The sequence below is a fragment of the Antechinus flavipes genome, chromosome 1, assembly GCF_016432865.1.
Source record: "Antechinus flavipes isolate AdamAnt ecotype Samford, QLD, Australia chromosome 1, AdamAnt_v2, whole genome shotgun sequence".
NCBI lineage: Eukaryota > Metazoa > Chordata > Mammalia > Dasyuromorphia > Dasyuridae > Antechinus > Antechinus flavipes.
The window spans coordinates 117,323,982-117,341,427 of record NC_067398.1 but is presented as its reverse complement, the minus strand read 5'-3'; the positions used below and the strand labels follow the sequence as shown (position 1 = coordinate 117,341,427).

At 48.7% G+C, this 17,446-nt stretch overlaps 3 protein-coding genes across 5 annotated transcripts; all 3 read right to left on the bottom strand.

The window, feature by feature from the left end:
* Window positions 1-3: 3 nt before the first annotated feature.
* YPEL3 (yippee like 3) lies at window positions 4-3,533 on the bottom strand. The gene is made up of 5 exons (XM_051989025.1): window positions 2,541-3,533; window positions 1,665-1,847; window positions 1,513-1,556; window positions 1,098-1,206; window positions 4-581 (listed from the first exon to the last, which is right to left on the bottom strand). The coding sequence occupies exons 2-5, from the start codon at window positions 1,779-1,781 to the stop codon at window positions 492-494; spliced, it is 360 nt and encodes a 119-aa protein (XP_051844985.1). The 5' UTR covers window positions 1,782-1,847; window positions 2,541-3,533; the 3' UTR covers window positions 4-491.
* Window positions 3,534-3,621: 88 nt separating this feature from the next.
* GDPD3 (glycerophosphodiester phosphodiesterase domain containing 3) lies at window positions 3,622-8,860 on the bottom strand. Of its 3 annotated transcripts, none has more exons than XM_051988942.1 (10): window positions 7,983-8,852; window positions 7,345-7,387; window positions 7,102-7,237; window positions 6,874-6,919; window positions 6,402-6,520; window positions 6,177-6,266; window positions 5,134-5,267; window positions 4,870-4,929; window positions 4,733-4,784; window positions 3,622-4,201 (listed from the first exon to the last, which is right to left on the bottom strand). In XM_051988942.1, exons 1-10 carry the CDS (start codon window positions 8,398-8,400, stop codon window positions 4,052-4,054), a joined length of 1,248 nt encoding a protein of 415 aa, XP_051844902.1. In that variant the 5' UTR covers window positions 8,401-8,852; the 3' UTR covers window positions 3,622-4,051. The 3 variants fall into 3 exon arrangements, 1 of the variants encoding a protein (XP_051844902.1); XR_007952349.1 differs by having other exon boundaries at window positions 4,155-4,201; window positions 4,870-5,015; window positions 7,983-8,860; XR_007952350.1 differs by having other exon boundaries at window positions 4,155-4,201; window positions 4,870-4,948; window positions 7,983-8,858.
* A 119-nt stretch (window positions 8,861-8,979) lies between these two features.
* On the bottom strand, window positions 8,980-16,345 carry MAPK3 (mitogen-activated protein kinase 3). Its single transcript, XM_051988966.1, has 9 exons — window positions 16,171-16,345; window positions 14,579-14,761; window positions 13,562-13,751; window positions 12,472-12,588; window positions 11,892-12,006; window positions 11,609-11,740; window positions 11,111-11,220; window positions 10,844-10,995; window positions 8,980-9,741 (listed from the first exon to the last, which is right to left on the bottom strand). The coding sequence occupies exons 1-8, from the start codon at window positions 16,341-16,343 to the stop codon at window positions 10,873-10,875; spliced, it is 1,143 nt and encodes a 380-aa protein (XP_051844926.1). The 5' UTR covers window positions 16,344-16,345; the 3' UTR covers window positions 8,980-9,741; window positions 10,844-10,872.
* Window positions 16,346-17,446: the final 1,101 nt, after the last annotated feature.

Sequence of the window (17,446 nt, the reverse complement as noted above, 5' to 3'; positions counted from 1 at the left end):
GAGTGGTATCTCTGGGAGTTTTATTTACAGATGCTACAGACCACGAAGGGATAAGGAAATCATGGGGAAAGAGTGGTACAGGCTTGAGGTATATAGGCAGGAGGAAAAGGAATGCCATGGAGAGGAAGCGAGGGAGTTATGTACAACAAAGGGCATATCTACAGGTGAATCTGGGACGGGGAGAGGGTTAAAAATGAGATCCAAACCAGCCAGATCATGAGGGGAAGCAGAATGGGGACATTTCTTCCCCTACCCCCCCCAAAGTCACAGTGCATGCAATAAAATAATAAAATGTATGTACAAGGGCTTGGGACCATCTCCCAACAAAGCCCTGAGGAGGGAGAACTTGCAGTTCCCCAGGGTCCCTGGAGAGGAAGCAAGTAGTTGTTTCTCCCACCAGTGCCCCTCCTCCAGCAGCCTGGCTGGAGTGAGGGGGGCAGCCGAATCATCTTATCAGGGAGACTCATTGGGCAGAGATTGGAGGTCAGAGGTCAGTCCCAGCCATTGTCCTTGATCATGTGGTTGAGCTCAATGATGTACTTCCCCTCCTTGTATTTCTGACTGCTCTCAAAGGCCTGTTCCTGGAAGGCAGGGAATAGTCAGTTGGGGGAAGAGGGAGGAGGAGGTATGAGAGACTGGGGTTAGAAGAGACTGGGATAGTTCTGGAGAGACTGGGGTCAATTTCTGCCTTCGCCAAGCCTCCAGTTTTCTCACATGTCAAAATGAGGGTTGTTAACCTAAGCTACCTACCTCACACAGACTTTGTGGTTGTGAAAATCAAATGGGGTTAACAAATGTGAAACAGCTTTGAAAAAGTTCAGGACTCTATAAGTGTATTTTTTTTAAAGGACTTGGCAAAGTAGCTGAAAACTCTAATGGATTCAGAGCTAGAAGGGACTTCAAGAGGTAATCTAGTTTAATCCTCATTCTACATTATAGAGAATCTCAGATCCTGAGGGAGGAAGTGACTTGAGCAAAGTTCCAGGTGTAAGTGGCAGAGCCATAATTTGAGCCCAAGTCATTAAAACTTGTTTTCAATAGAACCTGGAATCTGACTATTCTTTTACAATCAGGAGAGGGTCTGAGATCACACTCACATATTTCCAGCCCAAGGTAGTCTTGCAGCTCTCACAATGGATATCAGCCACAGCATGGAGCCCAGTTAGCAGCACACGCTCTTCAGCTGGCCCGCAACCCACGTTCACCCTGTGGGGTGGGTCACCAGGCTGTCACAAATGAGACTAGTCCCTCAGGGGACTCTGGGCCTCAAACAGCGCCCCATCCCAAGCCTGGGGCCCAACTCCTCCCCCTATGGTGTTATCTAGGGTCTTCAATCCCAGATGGGTCACAATCCCACCTGACCCTTGGTTGGCCCTGAAACTCCAGCACTACGAGCAAGTACACATTCAAAGAGGAGGTTCATGGGCCAGCAGAGTTTGTGAGACCGTCCCAAGAATTTTCACCCACCAAGTCTAAAGGGAATCCCTCCAGAGAGGAATCTCTGATACTCACACAGAGTTGAAGAGGTAGGCTCGGCCCTGGCTGCCCTGGAAGGACTAGAGAAAAGGAAACGAGTCACAGTTACTGTCATTTCTGGGGGCTTTCAAGTTCCCTCCTGAGTACAATCCCTGGGACTGACAGTTCCCATTCCTTAGGCGGGTTACCTTGGAGATGAGGTCATCGTGGTTGGCCAGGTGTGCCCGACAGTGGGCACAGCTATACCTTCGGTGACAGTCATCCAGATAAGCTTGGAAGGTTTTGGGCTTAGAGATCCGAACCATGGTGGGGGCTGGGGGTAGTGGCCCCACCCGGGGAGGGGACCACGGTGAGCAAAGGGAGCCCAGAGCCTAGAAGATCATGAAGAAGTATCAGGATCGTGGCCCTCATCTCCTACCCCAAAGTTCTCTACCTTCTATACAGCTTCTCTCCCTCCCAGAACCAAACCCATCTCAGCATCTCCTCTAGCTGGTGTCCGACTTCTCCCCAGAGCTAAGGCTGTCTCGGCTGTTACACTTAGCTCTCTGCTTTCCCTAGAGCCAGGTTGCCTCCCTGGGGGAGGAATGTTGCTCAGCCTGGGTTCAGTCAAAGCATCGATTTGACTCATTGCCTTAAGAGACCTCAAGTTGCATCACAGGGGAAACTGAGGCTGGAAGATGTGACTCAGCCGTCCAGCGCCTCCACCCGGGCCCAGACAATCCAGTGTGTTCTGGAAGCAGGGCCACGACTCGATATATGGGAGGGAAACCCGAAAGGGAAGAATAAGCTGGAGGGGACCCGCTGGGGGGGAAGTAGTCTTGCTTTGTAAAAACTGCGCAGCTGGGAAGGGGGAGGGGAAGGGGTGCACAGGTCTGACGCTGCAAGGGTGAGCACCCCAAAAGTCTGGGTCTTCCCGATGGGCTCTGGCTTGGGGGTAGTCTCTGCCTTTCCAGGGAGGGGGAGGGCTGCAGAAGGGAGGGTGCTTGGGAGCTCAGGTTGGGGGGCTAGGAGCACAGGCATCGCTCGGGGGGACCCATGGGCTCTGGGAGTTTGCTGGGCCTCACCTAGGTGCACGGAGGGGCCCGGTCCTCCGGGGTCTGGGGTCGGGTGGTGGGGCGCTCCGGAGCCGGGGCGCTGTCCCCACGCCCGGGGTTCGCAGCCGCGACTTGTTTACACCGAGACCAGCTGCTGCCGCTGTGAGGTCTCCCTCCTCCCTCCCTGCACTCTCCCGGCGGCCGCCGCGGCCAATCAGGACGTTCTATGCAAATGAACGGGGAGCGTCACGCATCCGGGAGCGTTCCAGCCCCGGCCCTCTCCTCTGTCTCTCTCTCTCTCTCTCTCCCAGTGTTCTCGGTCTGTTTCTTTCTGTGTGGCGTCGGAGCCGAGGGCTGGTCGCCTCCGGAAATGCGGCGGAGTCTGGGGCTGGGTTAAGGGCAGTGGGTGCGTAGGGCGCCCAGGACGCCGACCCTCTGAAAACAAAGGAGCCCGAGTCCGGGCGGGGCTTCGCCGCGCTCCGCCCTCCCTTCCCCGCCGCAGCCGCAACCGTCTCGGGCGCCAGGCCTCCGCGGCGCTGTAACAAAGTTTCCCTGCGCGCCCCCAAGGCCGGGGAGCCTGCGCTTTGATTGTCTTTCTCCCGCGGGTCCCCATCCCGGGCCTGGAGCTATCCTAGCCATCCAGCCTCCCGAATCCTCTCGGCACAGGGGGCGGGGCGGCGGCTCCCTCCCTCCTTTTTCCTAGGCGGCGGCCTCGGGTCCGGGATGCCCTGGGGCGCAAGGAGGAAGGAATCTCGCGTCTCCAGTATCCCGGGGATGCGGGGATGCGAAGCCTGGGAAGCTGCCTCAGGCCTTGAAGTGGACGCAGGAGGAGTGAAATTTGGAGGCGGACTCCCTACTGTGCTTCCTAACCCAGTGGGAGCACGTCCGCTCCCCCACTCCCAATCCCACGTCTCGTCTCGGCCTGCCCCCTAGAGGTCACCCCACCTGGAAGTATTGATTCCTCGACTGGGCTGACCCAGAAAGGCTGGGAGTGGCACCAGAAAGTACACTTGCTCTCAGGGTCAGGAATGTGGCCGGACCAGAAGCCCAGGACTCTCCTCCTTTGCTCATGTCTTCTTCCCCAACCCCCTCCTCAATAAAGACACTTGACTCAGTAAGAAAACTTTTATTGGGGAATAAAGATGAAAGGCAGCAGGGAAGGAGTAATTGTGCTCGTGAAAAAGCGTTAAGGGAGATCTTGAAAAACTTGCATGATCCGATGCTGCGCAAAATCAATTGAATATACAAGACGATCACAAAATAAAGAAAAACAACACTAAAAGATTTAAGTTCTGATTCATGTGTTCGTGTTCACTTGTCATTTAAGAAAACTCAATTTTGAAATATATTTCTTGCCTATCAGCAGAGAAATGTTAAAACAAACAAACAGAAAGCATATATTTTCAGCCAACCAGTTGAAACAAATCAATTTCCTTGCTTGACTCCTGGGGAAATTTCTATTGTGGTAGAGCTGGAGAATCAATAAAACATTTAAAAAGAAAAAAAATTGTAGAGCTCCTTGACCCAATTAGCTTTCGGAGTCACCTGTCCGAGTTGCTCTGATTAGGCTTCTGGGGATGATTGTCCAGGTAATGCCGAAGGGCAGTAGGGTAATCTGTCATGACTCCTGTGGCTCCCAGCCTATATGCTACTTCAAAATCGGATTCTTCATTAAGGCACCAAAATACCACCTAAAGAGTAGATAAAGTTGGGAAAGTGAGTACATAAAGTTGGGAAAGTGCTTTGTTTTCTCAGAAACCCTCCACTTATCAAAATTATTATTTCTTCTCCACCTCCATAAAGACTTCTCCTTAAAGCCTCCTCAGAACTCCTATGATTACTTCTATTTACCTGTACCACTGACCAAAAAAAAAATACATTTCTATCTTTTTCATATGTGTGATAGCTCCTGGGTGTAGGGACTGGCAGACATTGTGGAGTAGAGCTCAGACATTTCCTAGATATATGACTTTGGGCAAATCATTTTGACTTCTTTAAATCTTAAGTTGTTTACCCAGTAAAACTGAGATAAGAGGATTTATACTATCTATCTTACAGAGGTATTCTAAGAAAAATAGTTTGAAAACCGTAAAAGCATAATGGAAACTCAAAAATGATTTTTTTTTTTTTTGCTTCCTCTTTCCTCCTTAGCAACGAACACAGGGCTGAGTAGACATGAAATATTCTGAAATATTAAGTTGACAAGTAATGACTGAACTCACTTGTATCCCTCTTTCTTCAAGATGCCTGATTAGACTTTTCCTCATGATCAGCCTGAGGGAAGAAAGAGGCAATATTCTCAGACAACAGAGATCACAGGGCCAAAGCATTCCCAAACTACCCTCCTTGCTCATCTTACCTCTTAGTTAAGGCTGCTGCCAATCTATTCAAAGCAGACCACCGAAATGGGAAGTAGGTCCTGGTTCAACAGATGAAATCTGATCAATTAGGCCTGGCTTTGAGATACTGCTCAAAAACTTCTTCCTCAGTCCCATCACCATGATTCTAATTTTCATTATCAGTGATCACAAAAGAGAGAGGGGAAGAGATGTCCCTTGGCCCCTTTGTTTTATGTGCCCTGTCTCTTTCCCAAAGTCAAAGCCTAATCTAACAGCCCCATTACCTGTTGATGATGGTGGGCAGGAAGCACAGCAGGAATTTCTCACGGATGGAAAAGAAGGGCAACAGTCCCACATAGTACATCAACAGCAACCAAACGACTCGAAGTACAGTGAAAGAAGTTGGCATTTCTGGATTCTAGGGGAGTCAGGAAGGTCAGTGCTAGGGGTAAGGAGAGGAAAGGGAAATCCAGGCTTATCTGAAGGAGAATGGCAAGCAGGGCCTTCCAGGAAAGAGTTGCTCAAGAGTATAGGACAATAGAATGCTCCAAGGATTACCAATACCTACATTATTAAGTCTAAACTCCAACTGTTGCCTCTCTATCCTGAGATTCAAGATCCTTCATAATCTGGCCCCAACTTGATTTCCTCTTTAATAGCCTAGTCTTGGTTCTCTGATATATAACTCTCCTATCCAGATAAGCCAGAGACACTTCAATGTGTCTCCTCCCCTTCAGATATCATGTTAACTTGCTTTGCTTAAAGGATCAAAGCACATTCTCTACCTGCAATGTCCTTCCTACTGAAAAAATAGAATGTTAAAATAGTAAGAGACCTTTAAGATTCTCTAGCCTGACCCCATTTCAATGGATGAGAAAACAGGATTAAATAAATAACTTTTTTGCTATGACCACCCAGGTAGTAAGCAGCAAAATCAGGATTCTAACCCCCAAATTTTCAGATTCCAAGCCACCTTTTAGGTGACTCAATCACTTCCTCACTTAATGAAACCTTCCCTGATTAACTCTTCTTCCTTCAGGCAGCAAAAGTCCTTTTTTGATGTGGCCTCTTACATGTTGCTGTAATCTACAAAAAACCTGAAGGCTAAGGAAAGGAACGGCACTTAAGAAACAGCTGTAGAATAAGTCCAATCGATCTCATATGTTGCCTCCTGAAGGAGAGAGAAGTCCTTTGAAGAGGGAGCGGGAGCATAGGATTTCATGAGTAATGGGCAGATGGAATTAGGTAGGGGTTTGAGGTAATAGAAGAATAAGGGAATATCAGGAAATGGGAGACAAGGGAGTTTAGGGCAGAAGAGGTAACTTACAGCTATGCGGCATTTCTTCATGATAGAATTCTTTGTAGAAGCCCAGATGGTGATTTCATTTCTGCCAAAGTGTTTGACCAAGGTGGCGATCTGGGGGTGTGAAAGTCAGAGGGGCTTTCTTGGCTCTGAAAACGTCCTCAATCCCTCGTTCTCCCCATTCAGAGGTCAATGTGCCCCACTTTTCAATTTCTCTTCCCCAATCTTGCGATCTAATTTCAGTCTTACCTCGTTAATGAGTTTCTCATTGTCCACTTTCACTTCCACAGAGACAGGCATTTTGGGGAATCTCTGGAAAACATCTTCTAGACTAATCATCTTTCGATCTGATCCATGTGCAAATTTGCCTATGATCAAAGGGAAATAGTAGGTATGGAAAGAAGAAAGGGATTACAGAGAAGAGATTGGAGATCAGAAAGATCAGAGGTTACGGTTACTAAGGGGATTGAAGATTCTGAAAGGGGAGTGTCAAAGTAAAGAGTAAAAGGTCATAGTAAAAGAGAGGTTTGGGATCACAGAAAACTCAGATATATGTCTAGGAAGGAAGGCAGGATGTGAAGATTCCCTCTCTCCCATCACACTGACTAAAGAATGTAGGTTTGCTTAGTTCTCCCTCCCTTCCCTACAGTAGTTCCCAGTGAATACAGAAGATAACTTTAATAGTAAACTGTTCCCAATCCAAGGCCCCTCTATTTCTCACCTGGGGAGAAGTACACTTCCAACTCCTCCCTGTAAAGAGGCAGGTCCTGGGGGGAGTGTAGGAGAGAAAGGGTTGATATCATGGGGAAACCATGCTGGCAGAATGAAAGGGCAAAGATTTGAAGGACCCTGATGTGGGGGAGGGGCATAAGGGTGAGGTCCTTAAGGAGATTCTGGGGGAAGACAGTAAAGTCTTAAATGTGGGGAAGGATTTATATAAGGATTCCACCTGAAAGTCTATATCCTGAATATCCTTGTTCAGGCCAGATTGCCGAAAGAGATTCTTATCATGGGAGACAACAACTTGGCCATCCCGGGTCAGATGGCAGTCCAGCTCAAAGAGATCTGGTCGTTGGGCCACAGAGCTGTAGGAAGGAAAGGGTACAGGTCACTCTTAACCCAATATCTATGGGACATGGAGCCTAGAAAGGAAACACTGGGATCAAAGATCAAAGGAGAGGGGCAAACTCACTTCTCAAGGGCTTCCATGGTATTCTCAAGCCGTTCTCCAGAACCTATGTGAAGGGATGGGACATAAGTCTGAGCTCCCTTCTTCAGTTCCAGTTTCTCTGTGAATCACATTCCATTCCTCTGTACTACTTTGTTTTCTTGTTCTTCTAATCAGTACCTGGTCTTTTTTTCTTTCTCCATACTACTCCTCTACCCTCCTAATTTCTTTTTCATTCCCTAGAACTCGGGTTTCCTCTTTCTCCAATTCCATTCCTTCCCAAAGTACTTGTCTCTTCTCCCTATTTACCCAATCCCACTATCCACCCAATTACCTATTCCCCAGAACCCCTTTTCAATCTGATCCCTTTGTACATGTCTCCCTGCCCCAATACTCTCCCTACTATATATTTAAGAACATCTCTTCTCCCCAATTCCATCCCATTCATCCTTTACAATGGTGTCAAACTTTAATAGAAAATAATAATAATATTTTTTAATAGAAAAGAACCCACAGTAACTTAATTTTAAAACAATCTTAATCCATTTCCTCCATCTACCCCAGAACTTTTCATCCCTCTCTTTAAGCTCCCCTCCCCCTTCCATTCTTGTCTCCTGGTCCCAGACTCATTACTGTTTATTCCTTGGAAGCAGTATCCTCACCCCCTCTGTGGGCAGCAAGTTGGCAGCGGAAGGCACGATGCAGAGGAACATGGAGTAGATGAGGTCGACGAAGGAAGAACAGGGAGAGCAAAGTATAGCCCCCCAAGGCAGGGAGGGCATAGTAGAGAAAGGAGGTCATGGCAGAGGCCGACATCAGAGGGTGAGATGGGAGGGTCTCCGGCTCCAGCAGGAAAGTCTTCCTCTCGGCTCCCTCTCCAGCTCCTTCTCTGACTGCAGGTTGATTCTGCTGGGGCTGCAGAAGGCTACCTCTACGGCTCCACCACGCCCCTAGGACCTGCTGAACCTGCCACTGGCAGGAGGCCCAGGCGATAGGGCGAGAGCCAGGGCGGGACAGCCTGGGACCTGGACCGCCCCAGGCCATGTCCCCACCCCCCTTCCGTCTCCGGCTGCCTTCCATCCCTAGGGACAGAGCAGAACTGGAACAGGAAAGCTCACTCTAGCATGCTTGCTCAGGCGCCCCCTGCTGATCTAGAAGGTGACTGACCGAGAGCTCCCCTTCCCGCCCCCTCCACTGGGTGCTCAGGGTCAAGTGCCTCCAGGCAGTTATGGGGTGTGTGGGGGAACAAATGGAAAACCCTTGAGTCACCCCCATTCCAGTTAGACAGGAAATGGTCAGGGTAGGAAGAGTGGGGACTTAATGGAGAAAATGACCCCCACTCCTTTGCAGGGAAGGAGGCCCCTACATGCATCTTTGGCTTTCCCAAACCCTTCCACCACCCCTACCCTACCCAGGCCCAACTGTACCCATTCAAGTAAGTGGAGAAAGAATGGAGTCCGGCTAGCTGAGGTCACAGATCTCTGGAGTCGGCAGGGCTTAGGTTGTTGATGATTAAGCCCTTTCTACTTCCTTACCATCCCCCATCCCCCATCCCCCATCCCCCATCCCCCCAAAATGCTGGTCAATTCCAAAAAAGGCCCAGAATAGTCGATGAAGCCCTTAGGAAATGGCAGCAAATAGAGACACGGAGGCAGGGCATCCTGATACACATCTATATATTTATATATTAGATACAGATGCTGGGAGACAGGCATAGCCTCCCCCTACAATACTGTAGAATTGGCTGGCCAGCCTTTCCCTCCCACACACATTCACACACACAAGCAGCAGGGGCACCCCTTCTAGGAAGGGTGAGGGGCAATGGGGTTAAACGTGGCAGCTTCAGGGGCACAAGCCCAGGGTCTGAAGGACCCCACTTCCTCCCTCCAGATCTTCCTTTCTCCTAAATCTGAAAACTAGCCCTTAAGAGTCAGGAATGTCCCACAGAGGTTAGAAAAGATCTGGGGGAGGTGTCAATCATGTGAAAGAGCCAAAACCCTTCCAACTCACTCCCCACCAAACATTCTTCAAGGTGCCTTGTAGGGATTAGAAGGCTGAGAAGCAGCACTAGCCCTTGAGAAAAGGAGCATGTGAAAGGAAATGGGCAAAGCAGCCGTGGGCTCCCTAGGCCAGGCTGAAATGGGAAGGGGAGTGAAGGCTTCTGGGGCAGTGGTGAGCCAGCTAGGGGAGCAAAGGTTTGGTCCAAAACCCCCAGCTGCAGAAGGGGCCATGGTTACCGCCTGAAGTAAAGGGGATGAGAGGCTTTCTCTGAGATAATGCATGTTAGGACACAGGGGCCCAAACACCCCCCTCACACACACACACCCCCATCCGTCCCCTGCCTGGAATGGGGGGCCAGGGTGTGAGTGGCATCCAGTTTCAAACAGTCCAGCAGGAAAAGGGGCAGGTGGAATTCAGACTCTGGATGGAAAAAGAGAGGCCAAGACCCAAATTCAGAGATTTATGAAGAAGGAAAAGAAATCTGAGATCAAAAGGGTATAAGAAAGAGGCAGGGAACCAATTAGCCAAAGTTGGTGGAAAAGTTGATCTGATTAATGTCAGGGAAAACTGTCTGGGACCTTCAGACATGTGTAAACATAGTTGGTCTTCTTCCCAAATATTTATATCCCCTACCACCACCCTTGGGGTTGAAGGAGCCAAGAATATGGCTATACCATCATTATTCACTGGAGGAAAGGAGATGACAGGAGGGATGCCCCTCTGGTAGAAAGGCCTCTCCACACATCTCTTTCTAAAAGTTAATTTGTAGTTCCAAATTCCTAGGAGGCCAAGGAATGAAGACTGGGGGTACCCTGAAGGAACTCCAGTTCCCACTAGGGCAGTCTGGTAACTGGAGAGAGGTTGATAAAGGGACCCAAGAAAACTCAGCCCAGGAAACCCTGGCTTTTCCATGCTGTAGGGCCAGACAAACAGAGGAGGGGTAAGTAAGATGGAAAAGCCTAGTGGAAGGAGCATTGAACTTGTCATGAAAGAAACTGGTTTTAGTTCTCAATTCTGCTACTTACTGACTGTTTTGACCCATCTGTACTTTAAATATTCTCATGTCTAAAATGGCAATCACAGTATTTGTACTATTCACCCCACAAGGCTGTTGTGAGGAAGGCACTTTGTAAACTCTGAAGTATTATATAATATGAATAAGCTTCATAACAGAAGAGGTAGGAAAGAGGAGGGGAGGGTCTTGCTGGGGGAAGCAAACCCAGGAGAAGAGGTAGACTTGTAAAGATATGATGGAACAGGTGTTTGTTTAGAGAAGTGTATAGATATGGGTTTGTGTACAATATGGGGTGATATGGGGTGAAGGAGGGAATGTGTATGCATCCAGGATGCATATATATATATATACACAGAGAGAGAGAGAGAGAGAGAGAGAGAGAGAGAGAGAGAGAGAGAGAGGCCTTTGCGTCCTCAGATGTTTGTAGCAGTTTGTTTATGGTAACAGGGCTGTAGTTAGGTGTTTGAACATAGGATGTGTAACATAGGATGGATCAGAAGTACTTACCAGGTCCTCAAGAGGAGAGGATCCTTGTTTCAGGGGGCTCCTGGAGCTCCAGGTTGGAATCGGGCTGTCTCTTGGAAGATGAGTTCCTTCAGTCGTTCCTTTGGCAGGTCATCTAACTCCATGTCAAAGGTAAAGGGTTCTTCTGCCACTGGCTGGGAAAAGCAAGGGTAGGGGGTTAAAGTTAGAGACTTCAGAGATAGCCATCCAGTCAGTAATTGTGATTTTTTCACCCTCCCATCCCCATTTGATGCCAGCCCCTTGTCCCACCTCATCAGTTGGATCATAGTACTGCTCCAAGTAGGGGTGGGCCAGGGCATCCTCCACTGTGATTCGCTTGTTAGGGTTAAAGGTCAACATCCGGTCCAGCAGGTCCAGGGCTGGATGAGGTCATGGGTCAGAGGCATGGAGTCCACAAATCCTTGCCTCATGGGGCAGAGTGGGCATGAGGGATGGGTAGGAGGGAAAGGTATACTAGATACTTTTCTTTTCCCCCCATATTTAGGGACCCCTTAAAATTTAGATGATAGAACTAAAGGCACAGAATCTACTAGGCAAGGAGAGATCCGCCATGAAAGCTAGTCTCCTTTAGCTAGTAGAACTAAGACACAGAAATTCACCTACTTCTACCCCAATCCCCCATATGGACTGAAATTCTAGGGCCATGCTATCCCTAGTCTTCTTTCCTCTGGATCCTCTCCACAGTCAGATGTTCCCATTCTTCTTAATTTTTCAGTTATCTATCCCATTTCTTTCTCTCCCTCTTACCTTTGGAGTCTGCTTTGGGAAACAGCTTGACCCAGGGCACCTTAGGTTTGGATGGAAGTGACTGTAGGTAGTTCCGAGCCTTCATGTTGATGATACAATTCAGATCATCCTGGGATGGAGAACCTAGAATACCTGGGAACAAAGGAAAGTTCACAACAAGAGACATGGGAAGGAAATCAAGGAAATAAGTAATCACTGTTGATAGTCATCTTCCCAGGAAAGCTGGCTCACAGGGCCCCACCAATCCATCTTGCTAGCCTGCCCCCCATTACCAACTGCTCACCTAGAATGTGGTTCAGCTGATCCAAGTAGTGCTTCCCAGGGAAGATGGGCCGATTGGAGAGCATTTCTGCGAGGATACAGCCCACAGACCAGATATCGATAGATTTGGTATAGCCCTGACAAGAAAGGAAATCACAGGAATAGGTAGCCATGAGAATATCACAAAAAGGCAGCTTTTCTGGTCACCTCTTGTCCTGAATCACTGCTCCTTCCTTCCAACCTTTCTGCCCCAGCAGGAACCATTGAAGGCAAAATGGCTCTCAAATAAGCTTGACTACCCTCATCATTACCTCTCTGGATTAGCAGAACTTATATTTGCTGACAGAAATAGCCAATTCTTTTTTCTTCTCCCCATCATATAAAAACCAAAATTGTAATTTGAGATTAGGAGTTATGAAAATAACCAATCTTGTCCTCTCCTCTTCACAGTGGTCTAGATGAAACTTAGAACACCTTCACTTATGACCATTAAACAATCTCAATGTCCTCTTTTTATGGTTTCTCACACTTCTCCTCTAGTGCCCTCACTTGGAACTTGGAGAGGTTTTCTGAAGGGTCTGAAGATAATTTCATCTACTCACCTTAGAATTGAGCATGATCTCTGGTGCTCTATACCAGCGGGTAGCCACATACTCAGTCAGGAAACCTGTATGATCATGCTCAGGGTCAGCAATTCGGGCCAGGCCAAAGTCACAGATCTTAGAAGGGAAAAAACAAAACAAAAATTACTTTGTTTTCAGTCAGTAGTATTCTATTATTTGTCCATTTGTAATTGTACAACTTTATCAGATTCACATTCAATGCCATTATCTGGCCCCAACTTAACTTATTTCTCACTGTTCTCCAATATCTCCAGATATATATTTTATCTCCAGACAAAGCAGTCCCATTTACTAAACTCCTGAACATGTCTTTTGTGTAGAGCATTCCTTCATGCTTTTGTGTATCTCCCTGTTTATAATTCTTTCCCAGAGTAATGACTTAAATGTTAACTATTCAAGGGTCAGGTTGCCTCCTTTTGTGACTAAATTGAACTTATCTCTATCAACAACAGTGTCTGAAATGGCCAATATTTCCCAAACTAATAAAATCAAAGAACATTTCTGCAATTGAAATATGATGACAGAACTCTTGAATGTTAATCAAAGGACATGAACCACATCAGAAATAAAGGAGGGTGAGGAAAATTTGAAACAAAACAAATTAAAACTATTTTAATTTCCCCTTTCCCCAATTGCTACATGTAATAAGTATTTGTTGACAAAAGATATAACTTCATATTTTAGAAAGGAAGAATAAAAGCTTTCTTCCACATGAAGTCTATTCACTATTCACAAAGCATGTATTTCTAGTGTTTCATCCAGATAGATTAAGTTTATGGAGAACCATATTTCATATGTTTTATTCTCTGCAAGCAAAAGATCTTAAACATAATAGGTTTTTAATATTTGTAGAAGAATGATGATAGAATGTACTGTCAATTAAATGTCAAAATGAGAAAGCCACCCAGGGTGAGAAAATCCTTAGAGTCACAGATAATGATAAGGAGTTTGGAAATCATGGTCCTTTACACATTGGCTGGAAATGGCATCCACCAAGTACATATGTAGTAGAATGGAGTAAGGTGAGAGAAGGAAGAGAAATGATCATTTCTAACTTCTGCCTTCTTACCTTGAGGTCACAAGTGGTGTTGATGAGCAGATTGGAGGGTTTGAGGTCCCGATGAAGCACATTGGCTGAGTGGATATATTTGAGGCCTCGTAGGATTTGGTACAGGAAGTAGCAGACATGATCATTACTCAGCTGCTGGCTCTTGAGCAGCTTATACAAGTCTGTTTCCATCAGGTCCTGAACAATGTAACTGAGGAAGTCATGGAGGAGTTCCCCCCCACTCCAACCAGGAAGTGGGGGAACCAATAGGAACTAGGGTTAAGGAGAATAACATGCAGGTGCTATAGCCAGGCACAGTCAGGCTCCTCCATCTAGCCTTCTTCTGTCATTCTTTAGAATGGCTCAGCAGACAGTTACTTTTACATTATAAATCCATACACATAGGGAATAGTGTAAGGAAGAGGGTTGATGGGGATTTACTTGAGGTAGAGAATAGGAAAAGACTAAAAGAGAAGAAATGAAGGCAGGAAAACTGAGAAAGCAGCAGAGAGGAAAAAGGGAATGACGATACTCTCCAAACTAAGGAAGGTCCAAGCACCTTCCTGTGCTGGGAAGTACCTGGGTGGGGCTTTAAGGAGGGAAGTTCAAGAGAAAATAGCTATAAACCTCAATCTACTAACTTATAGGAAGAGCTAGGTGTTACAAGGAATAGAACATTGGGCTTGACAATAAAATGACTCTTCCTGAGTTCAAGTCTGGTCTCAGATCTTACTAACTTTGTGACCCTAAGCAAGTCACTTAATTCTGTTTGACTCAGTTTCTCATCTGAAAAAACGATTAGAGAAGGAATTGGCAAACCACTTCAATATCATTGACAAGAAAATCCTAAAAGGAGTCACAAAGAGTTAGTTGGATATGATTGCAATGACTGAACAACATTAATTTCTAGTCCTGTTCACCACTCTTTTCTCCTATTGGAAAATGGAAAATAAAGGAATAGAAGACACAAAAAGGGGGTGGAGAAGCCTTTTAGAGCTTGATCCTAGGTCCAGAGCCGGATAAAGGGGTTAAGGATACACATCCCTCATGGCTTCCAGCGTGGGTGCTCGAAGGATGTCACGGATGCCAATGACATTCTCATGGTGGCAACGAAGCAGGATCTGAATCTCCCGAAGGGTGCGCTGGCAATATGTCTGGTGCTCAAATGGGCTGATCTTTTTGATGGCTACTCGAGCCTTTCGAACATGGTCAAAAGCAGAGCTGTTGAGGTAGAGGACAAAGGAACCATATTGGATCACAGTTGGAATAGAGCTCTGCCCCAGGGAAAAGGGACAAAATGCTAACCGAATGGGGGTGAAGGGGATGTTGGAGGAGCTGTAGAAACTAAGGATTAGGGGCACAGTTGCACAGTAAATTGAGGGAAAGCTGGGCCTCAGAGCTATACTCAGGCTTTGGGGTAGGGAGTAGGAAGAGAAAGGGGGAAGGAGGGTCAAGGGAGAACTCTGACCAGGCAGTAAACAATGCTGGCTCCTTCCTGCCACCAGGGCCTGAAGTCTCCTGGGAGTGGGCTGGGGACCAGCCAACCCAAGCTCTGACTTCACTCCGGGAAGAAGCTACTGACTGTCCTTCCCAGACCTCCACCTAAACTCCAGCTGTTAGGATCCCTCATCTCCCTTCCTACTGTGGGGCTGTCAGATTTATCTAGAAATCCAAAAGGGGGATGAGGAAGGTAAGGAGAAAATAAGAAATAAAGAGAAAATGAGTCAGGAAGTCCTGGGAAGAAACAATGAGATGGGGCCTGGAAAGGAGGGGAAGAAAGGGCTACAGCGGGTGGCAGGTGAGGAGAACATTTATAAGAACTGTGCGAAGAAGGGAAGATGGAGGAAATTGACCCAGAAAGGGTTCAAGTCTCCAGGGAAGGCCTGTACCACTAAAGGGAAGGAGCCTGGAACAGAGTATTCCAGAGGAAGTCAGCAGCAAGATAATCTCCCAGATGATCCTGCCCAGCCCCACACCGCTGGCCTCCCCTCACCCCAAGACTGGGAAAAACTCATGGCTCCCCACCCTGATTCCCCTTCAAGACTTCTGCCATAACTTCTCTAGCCAGCAGCCCCTTCCCGATTCTTCCATTTAAAGGTCTAGTGCCCCCTCCTCTCCCTAGGAACCTCCTCAGGATCCCCTTCCCTTCTCTCAGCACATCCCTAGAGATCCTTCCCCTTCAAGGGAACCCCCTCCCTCAGGATCCCAGGAGACCCCTTCCTTCCTAGAAACCATCTGAGGGCCCTCTCCCCCTCCCTCCGAACCCCTGTTCTTTTCCTCAGAATGTCCCCCCCCCCTCGTTCCCTCTCTCCGAACATCCCTGCACACCTTCTCCTCCCCAAGAACAGCCCCAGAGCCCCTTCCTCAGCCTCGGAATGTCACCCCCATCCCTCTTCCCTACTTCAGAACATCCCTGGAAGCCCCCTCTCCTTCCTCAGAACATCCCTAGAGACCCCTCCTCTTCCTCGGATCGTAGCCTGGGCCCTCTCCTTTCCCGGAGAATACTCCTGAAGACCCCTCCCCCCTTTTGGAACTTCCCCAGGGCCCCCGCCCCTCCTCGAACCTCCCGGGAGCCCCTTCCCCTCTTTCAGAACATCTCAGGAGCTCCCTCCCCGGCCTCCGCCCCATACCTGACCATGCCGTACGCCCCCTCCCCAATGTACTGCAGCTCTGTGTAGCGCGGTCCCACGTCAAACGGCTGGCCCTTCACCATCTCCACCTTTCCCGGGACCCCCGGGCCGGACCCGTCAACTCCTCGGGGCTCCCCGCCCCCTCCCCCCTCAGCCGCCACCGCCGCCGCCATCTCCACTCCCCTCCCTCCCCGCGGCTCCGCCCGGGGTCCCGCCTAGGCGCGCGCCGGCCCCGCCTTCGTGTCGTCACCCCGCCGCGCCGGCCCCGCCCCCCGACTCGAGCCAGCCCTCGAGTCAGGACTATTGGGCATCCGGGTTCGGCGCCTGCGCTTGGGCCACCTGCCCGGGACGCCTTTGCCCCGCCTAGGCGTCCTCCCCCCCCCCCCCTCACCTCCCCCTTACCCTCCCTTCAGGCCCGAGCCTTCTGGGAGCATGTCCAGAACCTCGTACCCCACGCCCTGGCCTGAGAGGCGAGATCCCAGGCTTTCTAGCTTGAGGCGGCTGGGACGAGGCCCTCCAATGTAGTCAGACTGCTTAGACTTCCTTAAAGCGCGTTACGGGAAGCCCAAGTGGGAGGAAGAGCCGGGCTCGCGGAGGCTTGCCTCTTCCTCCTAGTTAGCCGGTGGGAAAAGCCCGAAAGGCTGTCAGACTTGCATCCCTCTGAAGGGTGCGTTAGGGCAAGCCACCTGACTTTCCCCTCTGGAAAAGGGTGGTCCCGACGCCACCATCTCCAAGGACAGCTCCCAGCTCCGAATCTGTGATCTTATAACACTACGGGGACAGGGTCTAGACTCTAGGTAACTAGTTAACTAGCCAGTGTTGGCAGCAGATGCCGGGAACATCCACAGAGGTTATCTTTGGAAGGGCGGCTTTTCTTTTTCATGGACAGGGAATTAATGTGTATTTGGCAAAGGTTTCCATCTCAGCCAGGCCGAGGGTGTGCCAGACATCGTGCTCAGTCCTGGAGATAAAGAGGCAAAAGATGGCTCCTGCCTTCAAGGAGCTTACAATCTAACGGAAAACCCGGCCAGCACATATAAACCACCAAGCAGGACAAATAGGAAGTGACCAAGAAAGGGAAGGCACTCGGATTAAGGCGGTTTGGGCACTAGATGGGGAATCTAGTGGGATAATCCGGGCATGGAGCCGGAGAGGACGGACTTTCTCCCTGGAGCAGCTAGGAAGCCACGAGAAGAAAGGGGGTGTGGTTCAGAAATGGTGAGGGGGTCACCATTTAATAAAAAAAAGCGGGAGAGCTCTCTAGAAGCAAAGCAAA